The sequence below is a fragment of the Microtus pennsylvanicus genome, chromosome 1 (genome assembly GCF_037038515.1).
Source record: "Microtus pennsylvanicus isolate mMicPen1 chromosome 1, mMicPen1.hap1, whole genome shotgun sequence".
NCBI lineage: Eukaryota > Metazoa > Chordata > Mammalia > Rodentia > Cricetidae > Microtus > Microtus pennsylvanicus.
Genome location: NC_134579.1, coordinates 38,537,027 through 38,554,036, shown reverse-complemented (window position 1 = coordinate 38,554,036; position 17,010 = coordinate 38,537,027). Strand labels below are relative to the sequence as shown.

The 17,010-nt window shown below is 39.9% G+C and overlaps 2 protein-coding genes across 6 annotated transcripts in view; one reads left to right on the top strand and one right to left on the bottom strand.

Moving 5' to 3' along the window:
* Positions 1-17,010, bottom strand: part of Cmss1 (cms1 ribosomal small subunit homolog) — a 292,336-nt gene that overhangs the window by 253,545 nt on the left and 21,781 nt on the right. Inside the window, exon 2 of one of the 3 annotated variants that reach the window (XM_075961911.1) lies at positions 2,979-3,118. The exons of the other annotated variants lie outside the window; for them this stretch is intronic. The gene's annotated coding sequence lies outside the window, so the exon portion shown is untranslated. The remainder of the gene's footprint in view (positions 1-2,978; positions 3,119-17,010) is intronic. 3 annotated transcript variants of the gene reach the window in all.
* Filip1l (filamin A interacting protein 1 like) overlaps positions 1-17,010 on the top strand; it is a 241,563-nt gene that overhangs the window by 206,425 nt on the left and 18,128 nt on the right. For all 3 annotated transcript variants that reach the window (XM_075961843.1, XM_075961854.1, XM_075961862.1), the window contains one exon: positions 12,678-15,450. In XM_075961843.1, the coding sequence (XP_075817958.1) occupies positions 12,678-15,450 (2,773 nt within the window). The remainder of the gene's footprint in view (positions 1-12,677; positions 15,451-17,010) is intronic.

The following is a 17,010-nucleotide window of genomic DNA, read 5'->3' as shown; positions in this document are numbered from 1 at the left end:
ATATCATTACAAAAATGAAGAGAATATTGGTTAATGTCTTATGACCAGGGCTAAAAGTAGCCATGAATGAACCTATAGGAAATAGATGTCTAGTAGTAGTGACTTTCCGTCTGTGACAAACCAATTATTCTAGCACACAGATTCACAGTGAGGATGGTGCACAAGATAAATGTGATATATATACACATTTGTCTTAGTGATGAGAATACCAGTTAGAGCATCAATTATACTGGCATTCTGGTTCCATGAATTACAAGCTGGACCTCTAACAAATTACTTAACTTCTCTGAGCCTGAGTGAGCTCTCAATTTTTTTCATATTTTTATTCATTGATTGATTTTATTGAGCTATATATTTTTCTCTGCTCTCCGCCTTTCCTCTCTCCTCCCCTTCTATTCTTTCCCATGGTCCCCATGCTCCCAATTTACTCAGATCTTGTCTTTCTCTAATCTACTACTTCCCAGGTAGATTAGATCCATGTATGTCTCTCTTTGGGTCCTCATTGTTGTCTAGGTTCTCTGAGATTGTGAATTGTAGGATGGTTTTCTTTGCTTTATGTCTTAAAGTCACTTATGAGTGAGTACATATATTTGTCTTTCTAGGTCTCGGTTACCTCACTCAATATGATGTTTTCTAGATCCATCCATTTGCCTGCAAATTTCGAGATGTCATTTTTTTCTGCTGTGTAGTACTCCACTGTGTAAATGTACCACATTTTCCTTATCCATTCTTCGTTTGAGGGGTATTTAGGGTGTTTCCAGGTTCTGGCTATGACAAACAACTCTGCTATGAACATAGTTGAGCACATGTCCTTGTGGCACGATTGGAGCTCTCATTTATAAAATAAAAACAATGATTCCACATTTGTGTTTCCAGGTATAGCATGGTATAATGTACAAAACAAATGCTCAACCATTTCTATTATTTCCACACTGTAGAGAGGGACTTAAACTTATCCCTAACTCCCTAGTACCTATAAAAGTAGAATAGGTATTTGTTCAAATATTCACTGAACACCATGCACTGTTTACAAGGTAGAAATAAAACAATGACTATAAGAGACACCAATGATTGGCCAATTATGAAATAAAATGTGTATGCATGGGGAGACACACACACACCCCTCTACCTCTAAAGTTTATATTCTATTTTCAGTTTTATTTTATGCATGTGAGTGTCTTGCCTGCATGTATATTGTGTACCACATGCATACCTTGCGCCCCCAGAGATCAGAAGAGGGTGTCAGATCCCCGGATCTGGAGTTACAGATAACTCCAGGCAAGCCACTAGATGTGCGCTGGGAAATCAACGTGGGTCCTCTGAAAGAGCAGTCTGAGCACTTAACCACTAAGCCATCTCTCTAGCCATGAATTTTATATTCTAAGGAATAATCAAATAAATAAGCAATAGATGGTACGGTAAATAGGACTAGTTAAGGTGGGAATCCAGTCTCATAAGGAGAAACCCAAAATCAAGGCACACAGGCTGTTGAGTTTGAAGAACAGCAAAAAGCAAATGAACAAACAAAACTCCTAGTGTGAATGAAGCAGAATGAGTCAAAGGGAGACCAGCAGGTCAGATGGGAGGAAGAGCAAACTCGTCTAAAGGTCCATCTACATTGGTGGGGTTAGCTGGCACATTCTCTTACATGTGACATGGTTAAGTGGGGGTGGGCGTGGGGGTGTGTGAAACACAGGTTTTGTTCCTAATATATTCTTATTGTGACCTGGTTATTTGTGCTATTTCATAAGTTAAGTGCTCTAAATTCCTCCCCATCCTATAAAAATAATAAACACACTAGTGCTTATCTATCATAGTTGCGGTAAGAATTAAGTAAAACCAGGTAGTCCATGAAAGACCTTCCATCTATCTGTATCCTTCTGTGTCGGTGCCACACATCAGTTGGAACTGGAGTCCAGTTCCAAGGCTACCAAAACGCTGTATATTGCAGTGGTATGACTCTACAGCAAAGTGCTGTTGTAAATCAAGTATTTCCACTGTTAGGATTTATCTTCATAGTGAAAACTTTCGAAAGGGAAAAAGTCTGTAAATCCATAACTTTACCCATTATTTTCTCTTTAAAAGTCTTACAAATTTTACCATGAAAGTTGTGAAGACTTATTTCATAACCAGATTAATTTCTACTGACTTTTTCTGCACCTGCTTGAGGACAGTGATGTAATGGAAATCCCCAAGAAATGATGTATGACAGAAAAAGAAAAAAACAGAAAAAGGATTGTTTAAGTAGCTATTGTGTGTGTGTTTGTGTCAGAGAAAATGAGAAAATTTCATTTATATTTGCTTGTTTATTTCTAGACACTCTAGTCTTGAAGATACAATAAGATATTAGCTCCAGTAGCTCCTGTTTGGAAAAAAAAAGATAAAGTGAAATTCCAACTTTTAATGTACACATATTGAGATAAATATCAAATATTAGTATTCAATATCCATGAATACTCATCTGTAAAGAAGACTGAAATCCATACTGCTCAAGCAATTAGAAGTATGTAAAATCAACTACAAATTCAATTATGGGATAATATGAACCTCTGATGGTGATACAGACACTTGGAGACTGTGAGGGGAAGGTGACAAGTTCAAGGACAGTTTGAGCTATTTGGGGGAAACCCTGTCAAAAATCTCCCAATATAAAAGCCTTAAGTAACCCATTTCTTGGGGGAAAAATATCATCATATCTTTCCATCAGGAAAGCGGGCTGGATGGCAAAGCAAGTTTCATCCTCCCAAATTTGGGGTTTTGTTTGCTTGTTTTGTTTTTATGAACAGATCACAAAACATAAATATCCTTAGTGCTCTTAATTCCTTTTTAAATCAAGAAACAAAACTTATCAAATATTTACGGGGGTGGGGGGAGTTCTTTCGGGTTTGTCCTAAGTCAGTTGGCCCACCCTGCCACCTTTGAGTGCTCATACAGATCAAGTCTGAGTTGTGAACCCAGCAGAGAACGTGCACATTCACATTCAAGGAAGGAAGAGCAAGTATGACTCAAGCAGACAGGCTTTGGGAAGGGCAGCTAGCGACATCCATTTGGTACACTGGCAGTGCACTGGAAATGGCACATTCCTTTTCTTCTGGGAAGGGAGAACTGGGGAGTAGATCTGTGAACAAAAAAAGAAAAAAAGAAATGAAAACTAATAGCTGACCTCAAATACAACTGAGTAGTGGATAAAGAAGAGTTATGGATGCCAGAGGTAACTACTACAAGAACAGAAGTTTCCCCACAAATTAACTCACACAAGATGGCAATTCTTAAGCAGACAACAGTTCTCTATCTATCCCATAACCAGTGCTCGGACACCTTTAATGTTACAAACATTTCTCATTAGTGGGTACAGACCACAGATGCTGCTATCATACAGGAGAGCCCCACAGTACTTACTCCACCCAAAATGACAATAGAGCCAAAGCTGAACTTAGGCAAACCCTGTCCTAAAATGGCAACAGGGATGGCTAACAATGAGCACAGAGCAACCTCAAGTAGGTCAAACAGACCGATTCTGTACTCTTCTGTTCTAGGTGCTTTCTACCTCCTGCCAGCCCAGGACTGAGGAGCTCTCTATATATGTAACACACACACACACACCCTACTGTAAAAGTACTCATTCACTTATTTTAAGACTGTTTTTTCAATTGAAAAGAGAAAAAATGCTTATTCTCTATAACATGGTATTTTCATCTGTACACTGTGGATAACCACCCATTTACGAAATTTTCTTGATAAGAACATTTAAATTCTACTCTCTTAATACTCCTATCTGACTAATATCTGACTAATAATAAGACATTGGTTGTGCCAGGCAGTAAGGAATTTTTTGTGAACTGTAGTTTTACTTAATTTTCAGGACATCCCCAACTACAAGGGAAGCTATAGTATTGTCGCTACCCTATAAGTGAAAGCAGCAACTAAACTGCTTGCTTAAGTTATATTAGAAGTAGGAAGCCAGGATTCAATTCTGAAAACCCAACTGTTGGATTTGAATTTTTCAGGCTGGTTTTCTCCCTCTTGCCCATTATGCTGCAGGGCTGTCCAGAGCACAGACTACCTGTTACTCGGGTTCCTGCATTGCTTATTGCCATCTACTAAGGACAGTGGGGAACAGGTAGAAAAAAGGACACTAGCCCTAAGTAAAAGAAAGCAAATATGAAAGACCAAAATATAGGTCACTGAGGTGAAAAGTGAAGCTCAGAAAGAGCAGGGAGTGCCAAGGAAGACGAGCAGTCAGTCTTAGGAACCTGAAGATCACTCTCAGCAACACTTAGAGCTCTGCTGGCTGCACAGCACCATGAGAAACACACACACACACTAGTTGATAATCCAGAGCTTCACATGCCAAGTAACTTCATGAATGCTTCTCCCTGAAGGGACAGCGCAGCCCTGTCACAGCTGTGAAGGAGCCAAGCGATCCTAGAAAGTTCTGAAACTTAGTCTGACAAGGACTGAAAACCCTACTTACTTGGAAAGGCAGATTGCATGGTATCAATCAATAACGTAAAGTCTGGAAAAAGGAAAAGCATTGATCTGAGGGATCTTTTCCAAATAGCTAAGAGCCACAATTCAGAGGGGAGTGAGCAGAGGTGAGCCTGTCCCCTTCCCAAAAATAGGTGAGGAGGTTCTCCATACAGGCTCAGTAGTATATGCTTTCGTTGTTGTTGTTTTGTTTTGTTTTTGTCTTTTGTTCTTGTGTTTCTAAGTTCCCTCTTGTTACTGCCATACACATAAACATCAAAAAGAGAATCTGGGAATTTCTTAGTATGAAAATTTTGAATTGAAAGATGGGCAGGGCACGAGACTTGTGGCACTTTAAAATCTTTTCTTTTATATATCTGTTCTTATTGCAGTGCTGAGATTCGAACCTATTACCACTGGCATGGTAGACAAATGCTCCACTACAGAGCTACATACAGGCTCACATCAGTGTTACTAAGCAAATACTCATTACCCTAAATGTTCTAACTAGAAAGTTTCCCATACTATATAGCACAGAAGCAAAGGACACAAAATTCAGGCTCATGCTGATAAACTCAGTAAGGTTTTTTCTGTCCTTGTTCCCATTTCCTCTCCCAGGCCCAGCCCAAGGTTTCCAAAATGGCCACCTGGTGTGGAGGTTGAGGGAGGTATCTTTGCTAGCCCAGATTGCACCCTCCTTTGGTTTCAAGATGAAATGTTCTCTTTGTAGTGTCTGCCTTCTCCTCACCAGCTCTGGGATCTTAGTCTTTATTGATCCTGTAAGCTGACCTTTCAGCGGTTTTACTTCAAGGGGCCATAAGCCCATTACTTTGTTCTTTCCTCAAAAGTAAGACAGCAGGATTGGACCTATGCCAGCTCTTGCTCATTGGTCTTCCCAGAATCTTCCATATCAGATGTAATTTCCCAGGCTCTTTTTTACTTCACTTTCCCTGACTACTGTGGAACTAAATAAGAGTGTCCAAATTATAAGTCCTAACTCACTTTGTCATATATACCTCTGACCTCCTCTCCTTCACTTCATGTTCTAATTCTTCTTTCACAGTGAAGGAAAATAGTGATCCAGCTTGCTAAATCTGGACCCATTTATGGTATCTCTAAATGATCTCAACAATGATGACAGGATCCTTGGTAACAAAGACATAAAGCAGAGACAGATGTACACTCATACTTGGCTAGCAAATGCAACAAAACAAAACAAAACCAAGTCTGACTGTTCTAGATCTTGCTGACCAAGTCAAATGAATTGAGCATTACACTATGGCTATGGTATGCTGTAACTGTAATTAAAAGAGAAAAAAAACCCTTTGACTTGTAAGATAAATAAAAGGAAGCAGCATATATAGAATATGACTGGCCATAAGTATTTTTATGAATGCTCCTAAAAATTTGACTAAATAGTGAAAAGTCCCATTGAATAAGCAAGGAGCACATCAGGAAACATAAATTATAGTAACTATCTGAAAAGGAGGAAGCTTTCCAACAAATTCCATGTATCACTCTTCAAATTGCTAGAACTTGTTATCAGTGCAATGTTATAATTAAAACAACATATTAAACAACTACTACTAAAAGATAAAATGGGATGTAACACAACCAAAGTATCAAAATCTACAGCCAGGAAAGCACATATAAAAATTAATAAAGGCAGGTCAGTAGTGGTGTACATCTTTAATCCCAGCACCTGAAGGCAGAGGCAGACAGATTCTTGTGAGTTTGAGGCCAGCCTGGTCTACAGAGGGGGTTCCAGGTCAGCCAGGACTACACAGAAAAACCTTGTCTCAAAACAACAAACAAACAAACAAACAAAAAGCTGTGATGTGTGCAGTATTCTGATGGATCATCATGCCACATCGGTGAAAGTACTGAACTAGCCTCTGGAGTGATAAGAATATAAGAACACACACATTAGATTATTTTCCTAAGACTAAATAGATCTGTACTCATCAAGCTGTTTGGTCATTGATAAGATACTACACAATTATAAAACCAGATCAGGCTGGGCAAGTATGTTGGTTTTTAAGAAAAAAGGTAAACTAGCAAATGCCAAGTACATTGTCTTACATATAGCAAAGGCTCACTGTACTTATAAAGGCCTGAAATGAACTAATGAATGTCAGCTGAACGCACTGTCGATGAATTCATTTTAAACAGCAGACAACATGCGCCCATTTAGTGGTACACGTTCTTATTCCCAGAACTCGGGAAGCAACTTCAAAACCAGCCTAGACTACAGAGCAAGAACCTGTCTCAAGGGGAAAAAACAACAACAACAAACAAACAAAACAAAAACAAAAATACCTTCCAAGCTAGCCAACTGCAAACTCAGCGGTTTTAATGCCCTCAATTCAAAGAGTGGTTTCAAGCAAAACATTAACAATATGTAGATACTTCAAAGAGCAGGGAAGAACAAACTTGAAGGCAGAGAACCTATCTCTTGTGATGGGCAGCACACAAACGGATACATTAATGATGAAATCATCAAAGCAAACGAGGGACCCTATCCTGATGCAGCAAGGGCTGATAAGAAACAGCACGGAGAACAGGGTGACAGCACAAACCTTAAGCCTTTCTGGAGAAAGCGTTTGCCATCACATGTCCCCTGCACGTCCTCTACAGCAATCATGGTACATGGTACCCTATCATGGTACATGGTACCCTATCATGGTACATGGTACCCTATCATGGTACAGTCCCTACAAGAGATCAGCAAGGCCACCCATGTCTTCATAAACACCCGTTTGCCCGTTCTCTCAAAAATGTACAAGTTTTCCAGCTGCTACATGACCTGTGATGATGCCATGGCTACCAGAGTTAATGGAATGTGTAGACAGTCCTAGGATCCACTGTTTTCAGAGCAGCCCGTATAGGGCTATGCAATACCACAGTTAATGGAATGTGTAGACAGTCCTAGGATCCACTGTTTTCAGAGCAGCCCGTATAGGGCTATGCAATACCACAGTTAATGGAATGTGTAGACAGTCCTAGGATCCACTGTTTTCAGAGCAGCCCGTATAGGGCTATGCAATTCCTCTTATTTTTTTTGTTTGTTTCTAGGTTATTTTTTCCAATAAAAAATGCTCTTTATGTTATGTAGGCCCCCCCAATAAAAAACATAAACTCCTAATGCCCTGCCTCCACTATCCAAGTACTAGGGATTACAGGTCTGTCCTACCACACAGAGGCCCTAATTTTAATAATACAGTAAATTCAGATAAAATCCACACAACTGAAAGTTTGGGATCCTCAAAAAGCTAAAGAGTGAAAGGATGCTAAGAGCTAAAACACTGAAACTGTTGTTCTAGGGTCTGTGTTAACAGTGTTAGAGTTACTTGTTGAGTCTACAAACGTGTTAGTTTACCTAGATGGGGAAGAGGGTGTGAACATGAGTGGAGGTAAGGACAACTTTGGGGATTGGTTCTCTCCTCTCTGTGGGACCCAGAGAGCAAACTCAAGTACCTACCTATACGGTCTGAGCTGGCTCACTAGCCTCTCTACGAACTCTTTGAACAGATTCCTTTCCCCTGTTCACCTCATTTCAGCCCTGTCTATAAGGCTTTCTTGTGAATTAAGTATTGCCATATTTCAGCTGTTAAATTCAAGATCCACATCCTAACGCAGTGGAGGGTCTGCCTCTTTAAAGGACAGGTGCAGGGACTGAAGTGACGGAAGCTCTTGGCTACTTTCCCTTTGGCTCCTCTAGGAGCAGATGTCGCACAGTGCCCGCACAGTGCCATTCGTGAGGATGGACCTTTTACTATTGCTTGACAATCACTCTAAGCTGATCTGTGTGGGCCAGCTGGCTGAAAACAGGAAGATATGCAAGTAGAACGCATCAGAGCTCTTAGTTGGGAGGGAAAGTAAAGAACCACTTCTTTGCAGAGTTGAAATAAAGGAGCATGATGAGCTAGTAATGTGACCATTTAAACCTCTCTTAACCAACTAACTAGAGCTGTGGCGAAAGAATTTGAAGAAAGAAGAAAGAAATGGTTCTAGCAGTCTTGGTTTTTTTTAGAGGTTCCATAATTATGAAATAGACAATAATGTATTTAGAAAACACTGAGGGGAAAACTAACTTATACCACATTTTCTTAAATACCTAAAACCACATTCATGTTAAACTAAAAAAATCATCTTTACAAATGAACAAAACTGTGTAGGACAAGACTGAGGTATTCTCCGCAGGATGGCATATTTGTTCACTATTTTATCTGTTCATCACAAAGAAACCCACTCGTTTAATTCCTGTCACAGGGCTTCTCAGTAACCACTGTAGAAAACACAAATGACTCCTTTACATTCATGTTCTATTCTTAAGAAGTTAATATTTTAGTGGGGTTGATTATGATGTACATAAATAATACAAAACCAAACATGGTAAGAACCATAATATAAATTCTATGGGTATGATTGGCTATACAGCATTTAGATGGGCACCATCTGTTTTGGATGTGCATATTATTAACTATGTCTCACTGAGGAGATAAAATATTGGTTGATGCCAGTTGACATATGTGTGTATAAATAAAAAAATGAAAGGACCTTCTGAATATATAATTTATATTGAAAAGCCAGCATTATGGTTGGTACCAAAAAACACTCAAGATGACAGATGTGATATTTTTGAAAAAGCAAGTAACTGGCATTGCACATAATAATAGTGATAAACCACAGTAAGTTAAAACAATTTTGAGCCATAAAAGAAACCCTAAAGAAAAGCTGTAATAAGACATTGCTTTAAGCCAGTTTGGGTTTTGGGTTTAATTACCTCACATTTGTGTCCATAAAAATCAGCTTCCACAACCTGTTTTTATTGGACAGGATTCAGTGAATGTTCCTGTAATCCTGTAATGTCAGTATTTGAGCATGAACATGAGTACTCTAAGACAGTAAGTAGTCTTCAAATGGAGGTACATGTGCCCCCAAGGTACACAAACTGTGCAGAGCGGCATGGGGAGCTTAAAGGAAATCAATGCCTGCATTCACATTTCCTATCTATACTCTCCAAATCTCATCTGTCTGATAAATGCTATGCCCAGTGAGCCCTCTCTTTCCAACAATCCTTTCAACATAGCCTTCTTGCTTGGCAAACTCCTACCAAGGGAACTTTCCCAGGCTACTAGAACTTGCTATAGAAAGTCCCAAGAGAGCACAGGAGCAGGATCAGCTTAAGAAACAGCCCCTGGATAGACAGCAGAGTTTATCCTCATCTGAGGACAATGGGGACAGCTCAGGAGAAATTCCTCCACAGCCATATTTTAGAAATCAGACTGTCTACCAAGGAATGATCTGACTGTCTAGTTTGTAAATGGGAACTTGTATATTTAATGGCAGGGAGTACTTCTGTAACTGTTTAAAACTTGAATTTTTAAAAAATGTGGGTGCTAAAAGAACAAATAGGTTAAAATCACTGTCTGTATTATGTATGTATGTAAACATAACACATGTATTTGTTCACAAACAAGGGCAAGTGACATCTTTCCTTCAGCTCCACAGTTTCCAATTCAAGAGTTTCACTGATAGATATAGTGGGTCTGGATCAGTCCCAGGATGTGGTCTGCAGTTCTCCTGGGGAGACATCACAGGTTCTGGGTCTCCTGACCTTCCTGATACAAGTCTCCCACCACTATGAGAAATCTGACATTACATAATAAAGTCCAAGGCCAGGAGACTACAGTCATCTGGAAGCTAGTTATAAAAAAAAAAAAATTGTGAGGTTCACTCCAGACCCACAGAATTAGAATCTGTCCTTTAACAAGATTTCCAGGTGATTCAAATGCACATTAAAATGGGAAGAGCAGTGGTGTAAAAAACAGGCCTACGTCTGCAGGGAGGATACTGTCACTAGGTGTATATGACCTCAGGTTGGAGCAAATGCACTACAGTCATCGCTTTTATATGCTTACTTTGGAGGTGGAGCTTAGAGAGATGGTGATGTCAGCCAGTTTATAAAACCAGGAAAGGAAGGGAGGGAAGCAGGAAAAATATATAGCTCAATAAAAACAATTAAAAGAAAAAGTAAAAAATAAAAAAGGAACAAGAGCATGACACGTATCATGCTGAAAACACTGAGCAAAATAAAACAACTCAAAGTTTTCCAATACTGTTTTGCTTGTTACTATAGTGGCAGAATTCAGTTATTCCATTTTATGGCTCTCCTATTTTAAAAAAAAAAAATCTTCCCTTTCTTATATTCTAAGAAAACCTACCCCCTTCTCAGGAAAAGGGGACAGCACATGCTCTTATTTAAAAATCTAAGAAGAAAGCCTCAGGAGTTTATATGAAGTTGCTCTCCACTAAAGGAAGCACTGAGCTTCAGCAATGACTTGTTCCCACCATCAAGTGAGAACTGAAAGCTGAGGTATGAGGAAAAAGCTCTTCTGTCTCATTAGCACATCGGTTTTACCCCAGGTCCCTCCACTGGGTTGCAAAACTCTACAACCACCAGGAAGAAAGTGCCATGTTTCTCTTCTCAGCTCCCAGGTGTCTCAAGCAGGGAGTGAGGAAAGGCAAGAGTCAGGAAGCCTCTGGCCAACACCACAGATGAGGTCACCAGCAGCCCTGCCCCGCCCCAGCTCCCTGCCCAGTAGCTTCTGAACTTTACATGGCAGCCTTTTGTCAAGTCCTCAAAACAGGACAAACTAAAAGGAGAGTCTGTCCTCCAAAAGTTTAATAACTCTTACACTATGGGGTTTTCCCTTCCTGTGTGGTATAATTACAGAGAGAACAGATTAGGATCTCATAAAGAAGACTTTATTCCCCAGACTGTCCCAAATTTGTTTCTTTAAAAAATGTTCTCTCAGACTCTTAATTTTAAGTGTTCTGGTGCAAGGATAAGAGACAACAGATTGGTTAATTAACTAACAAATAGAAAAAGATTTATTATGCCAGGCATGGTGGAATACTATAATCCAAAAGGAGGAAAAAAGGACCACATGTTCAAATCCAGCCTCAAGAGGACAAGTTAGAAGCCAGCCTTGGGTGCACAGGGAGACCCCAACTCAACAATACATAATTAGACGGATAGATGATAACAGGTTTATCAACACATTATGAACTCTACAAGATTGATTAGAAAGCACATATTTACATTCTGAAGCAAGCCGAGTCCTTCTCAGGGACTCCATTCTGTTAGTTTCTGCACAGTGCTGCAGAGCTGCAATTACATCCTCTATAATTAGCCCGTTCCCAGTATAATTAAGAGACTCACAAGTTTAAAACTGTACCTTCTTTACAGAGGTAACCAAGTGCATGGAACAGACCTTTTATTCTGCATGTAAAATATCCTCCTGTTATGAAGGATAATTTTAAATAAAGAAAAAATAGTATGTTGAAATAGTCATTTAAGAGGGATTTACTATGTTCCTGCTAACAGTCCCTCCATTCCTAGCCCTGGATTTTTATCACCAAGCTCTTTGCTGTCAAACTCCTTGTTCTTCCCTATATTATGGCGCTCCAAACCTTAACTCCATTGACTCTTAGTTCCCCCTCTTAAATGAGTAGGCAGATAAAGGCACAAGTGAAGTGGTTCCAAAGATGCTATCTTATTAGTGCAAACCAAAGTTTGAATACACAAAGAGATCCATCTGTGCTGTTATAACTTCTAGACAAACTGAATGAAATGCTATCTTAACTAATAACCAAGGCGTTAAACAGTAACTAGTAATATATCACATACACAATAGCTCAAGCAAGCCACTTGATACAGGACAAGAATTAGTAATTTAAAAAGCACCATGGCAACATTTATCAAATGTTTACCAAATGCCAGGACGGCAATAATGTTAGATGAATTGCCTCACTTTCACAAGAAGCCCCTAAGATAATACGAGGAAGAACTATGTAGGCTAATTAGCTGGTGTGGGCAGGTGTAGTTTTAAAACCAAGTCGAACTGAAATCTCAAGTCTGTATCCATCTTTACAGCCTTCAGGTTACTGATTATGTTACACATACAGTTTAAAACAAACATTATAGTCTGTCCTCTTCTAAGGCTTCCAGTGAACTTCAATGCTAATCAAATTTTAAAGGAGGGGGCAGGGTATCAATTTTTTCTTTAAAATAAAGATTCTCCTTCCTCATCGAATTCAGAAACTTCTCTGGATGTTATCTATGAACTGATACAGTTATTTTAAATTAATAACAGCTGAAGAATTACTAAAGCACTAACTTCATGTGCTCTTGTACATTTCAGATTAAAGAAGCTAATTGATCAAGAAACTGAGTCCCAGGAGAGGAAGGTGCAAGAAAAGGAGAAGAGGATCAAGGCTCTGAAAGAAGAGCTGACCAAGCTGAAGTCTTTTGCTTTGATGGTGGTGGATGAACAACAAAGACTTACAGCTCAGCTTGCCCTTCAAAGACAGACAATCCAAGACCTGACCACAAGGGCAAAGGAAACACATGCTAAACTAGCCCTTGCTGAAGCCAGAGCTCAGGAAGAAGAGCAGAAAGCAACCAGCCTAGAAAAAGAACTGCAAACACAGACCGCAGCATTTCACCAGAACCAAGACAAAATTATGGCGAAGCTCACCAACGAGGACAGTCAAAATCACCAACTCCGACAAAAGCTGGCGGCGCTCAGCCGACAAATTGATGAGTTAGAAGAGACCAATAGGTCTTTAAGAAAAGCCGAAGAGGAGCTGCAAGATATAAAAGAAAAGATCAACAAGGGAGAATATGGAAACACTGGCATTATGGCTGAAGTGGATGAACTCAGGAAGCGTGTGCTGGATATGGAGGGGAAAGATGAGGAGCTCATAAAAATGGAGGAGCAGTGCAGAGATCTCAATAAGAGGCTTGAGAAAGAGGCGGCACAGAGTAAAGACTTCAAACTAGAGGTTGAAAAACTTAGTAAAAGGATTACGGCTCTGGAAAAATTAGAAGATGCTTTAGACAAAAGCAAACAAGAATGCTACTCTCTGAAATGCAATTTAGAAAAAGAAAAGATGACCACAAAGCAGCTGGCTGAAGAACTGGAGAGTTTAAACACCAGGATCAAAGAGCTAGAAGCCATTGAAAGTCGGCTGGAAAAGACAGAATTCACCCTAAAGGATGATTTAACTAAACTGAAAACATTAACTGTAATGCTTGTAGATGAACGGAAAACAATGAGCGAAAAATTAAAGCAAACTGAAGATAAGTTACAAACCACTGCCTCCCAGCTCCAGGCAGAGCAAAGTAAAGTGACAACAGTGACCGAGAAGTTAACTGAGGAAACTAAAAGGGCGCTCAAGTCCAAAACTGATGCGGAAGAGAAGATGTGCAGTGTAACCAAGGAGAGAGATGATCTCAGAAATAAACTCAAAGCAGAAGAAGAAAAAGGACATGATCTATTGTCCAAAGTGAATATATTAAAAAACAGGCTTCAATCACTGGAAGCAATTGAGAAAGATTTTGTAAAAAACAAATTAAATCAAGACTCCAGTAAGTACACAACAGCATTACACCAAGAAAACAATAAGATTAAAGAGCTCTCTCAAGAAGTGGAAAGGCTGAAGCTGAAGCTAAAGGATATGAAAGCCATTGAAGATGACCTCATGAAAACAGAAGATGAGTACGAGACCTTAGAACGGAAGTATGCTAACGAGAGGGACAAGGCTCAATTTCTGTCTGAAGAGCTGGAACATGTTAAAATGGAACTTGCCAAGTACAAGTTAGCAGAAAAGACAGAATCCAGCCATGAGCAATGGCTTTTCAAGAGGCTCCAAGAAGAAGAGGCGAAGTCAGGCCATCTGTCAAGAGAAGTGGATGCATTAAAAGAGAAAATGCACGAGTACATAGCAACAGAGGACCTAATATGTCACCTCCAGGGAGACTACTCAGTCCTGCAAAAGAAACTAAATCAACAGGAAAACAGGAACAGAGATTTAGGAAGAGAGATTGAAACCCTTACTAAAGAGTTAGAAAGGTATCGGCATTTTAATAAGAGCCTCCGACCTAATCTCAATGGAAGAAGAATCTCTGACCCTCAAGTATTTTCTAAAGAAGTTCAAACAGAAGTAGTAGACAATGAGCCACCAGACTACAAGAGCCTCATCCCTCTAGAACGAGCAGTCATCAATGGTCAGTTATATGAGGAGAGTGAGGACCAAGATGAGGACCCTAATGAGGAATCTGTGCTGTCCTTCAAATGCAATCCATCTACTCCCCTTCCTATGAACAGGAAACTATGGATTCCTTGGATGAAATCCAAGGAGGGCCACCCCCAGAATGGAAAAATACAAACTAAGTCCAATGGTAACTTTGTGCAACCTGGAGATCTAGTCCTAAGTCACACTCCTGGGCAGCCTCTTCACATAAAGGTAACTCCAGACCATGCCCAAAATACAGCCACTCTTGAAATCACAAGTCCAACCACAGAGAGTCCTCACTCGTACACCAGCACAGCAGTGATACCAAACTGTGGCACCCCAAAGCAAAGGATCACCATTCTCCAAAATGCCTCCATATCACCAGTGAAGTCCAAAACCTCTACAGAAAGTCTTGTGAACTTGGAGCAAACTATGCCCCCAGTTACCATGGCAACCTTTGCCAGAGCACAGACCCCAGAGTCCTGTGGTTCTGTAACTCCGGAAAGGACAATGTCACCTATTCAGGTTTTGGCTATGGCTGGTTCGGCTAGTTCTCCTGAGCAGGGTCGCTCCCCAGAGCCAATAGAAATCACTGCCAAGCACGCAATTTTCAGAGTCTCCCCAGACCGGCAGTCATCATGGCAGTTTCAACGTTCAAACAGTAACAGTTCAAGTGTGATAACTACTGAGGATAATAAAATCCACATTCACTTAGGAAGTCCTTACATGCAAGCTGTCGCCAGCCCCGTGAGACCTGCCAGCCCCTCAGCGCCCCTGCAGGATAACAGAACTCAAGGCTTAACTAATGGGGCACTAAACAAAACAACCAATAAAGTCACCAGCAGTATTACTATTACACCAACAGCCACACCTCTTCCTCGACAATCACAAATTACAGTAAGTAATATATATAACTGACCACCCTCACCCTCATCTAGTTCATACTGATACTCTTGCAAGGAACTCAGTCCCTTTTTAATCGTCCCTCCAAATTCCCCAAAAGAATGACTAAACATGTACTTTGGGAAGACTTGTGCATGGACTATATACAAGAGTAGCTGGAACTAACTACGTGTTGCCTGCATAGTAACCGAGTGGAGTGTGCACTTACTGTATATCTTTTCATTTACATACCTGTATGGAAAATATTTAGTCTGCACTTGTATAAATACATCTTTATGTATTTCATTTTCCATAACTCACTTTAATTTGACTGCAACTTGTCTTGGTGAATTACTTAACATGATAAAACAGTAAATAGTTTGTTACTTTTGTCATTGCTTGCTGAATTTCCATTTGATCATTTTGTTATATATCTGCATGTACGACATCATTTTATTTTCTGCTTATAATGCCCATTAATTCTCCTTTAAAAAAACAAGCAGAACATATTTGTCAATATATAGTTCTTGTCACATATTAGAGAAGGCGAGAGTGGTTCAAATAAATAAAAATTTTATCTCCACGACTTAAAATGAACCAAAATAATTATGGCAAGCTTAATGCCATTCTTGAAATGTATCTTAATATTCCTGGTGCTCAACGGAGGGCTATTAGGAAGTCAGTAAATGTTTACAGATACCAGGATAAAGTAATATTAAATAATTTGTTATTAGTGAGTACATATATAAGCTAATGTTAAAAGCTTGGGAATGTGACAGGAAGCCAGAAAGCACACTTGGAAATACAAGGTTACCTTGACTATCAAGGATTGACTACATTTCTCCAACAGACTGTAATTCCCATAAAGCATATATTACATCTAAATCTGGAGTCAGCCACTATGACATAAACTTCTGAGCACTCTGCTTCAAAACAAAAGTGTCATTCTTGCTCTGTGTTATTTGGTTCCCAAAACAGTTTGGATTACTTCATGTGGGTGCTGCCCTACCCTGCTTGTGAGTAAGGCTACAATCAGAAACATACAATTTATATTTCTGAAAATCCTCTCAAGAAGCAAATAAAAGCTGCAGATAGTTAGGAGCACAAGTTTTAAGACCTTTTAAAAAATAATCATGCTGCATGGCAGCAGAGGCCATGTGATACTGTGATTTCTTCTGTGGGTGTTATGCCATTCCTAGCGTACGTGAAGAAACTTAGCCAAGCCTCCCAGACTATGACTGCTCTGAGGACCAGCCTTCAGCAGCCTGGGGACTGAGGGGGTCAGTTCAAGGATTAGTTGACGATTAGTTCATGGAGTCAGTGAACTAATCACTCAAATTGGCTTTTCTATCTGAGGGAGTAAAACTTAACTCTCTGGGGGCAGCAAATGGGGCAAAACTTAACTCCCTGGGGCTGGCAAAAGAGGGAAACACACACATACATCTCAAACATGTTAGGATCCCACCTGAGTGCTGATGAATGGCAAGCCTTCAGCAGGTTAGAGGAAATGAAGAGGAGACGCAGAGCAGGTGACTACTGGACAGACAAACAGATACACGAGGATTTTTCTAAGGG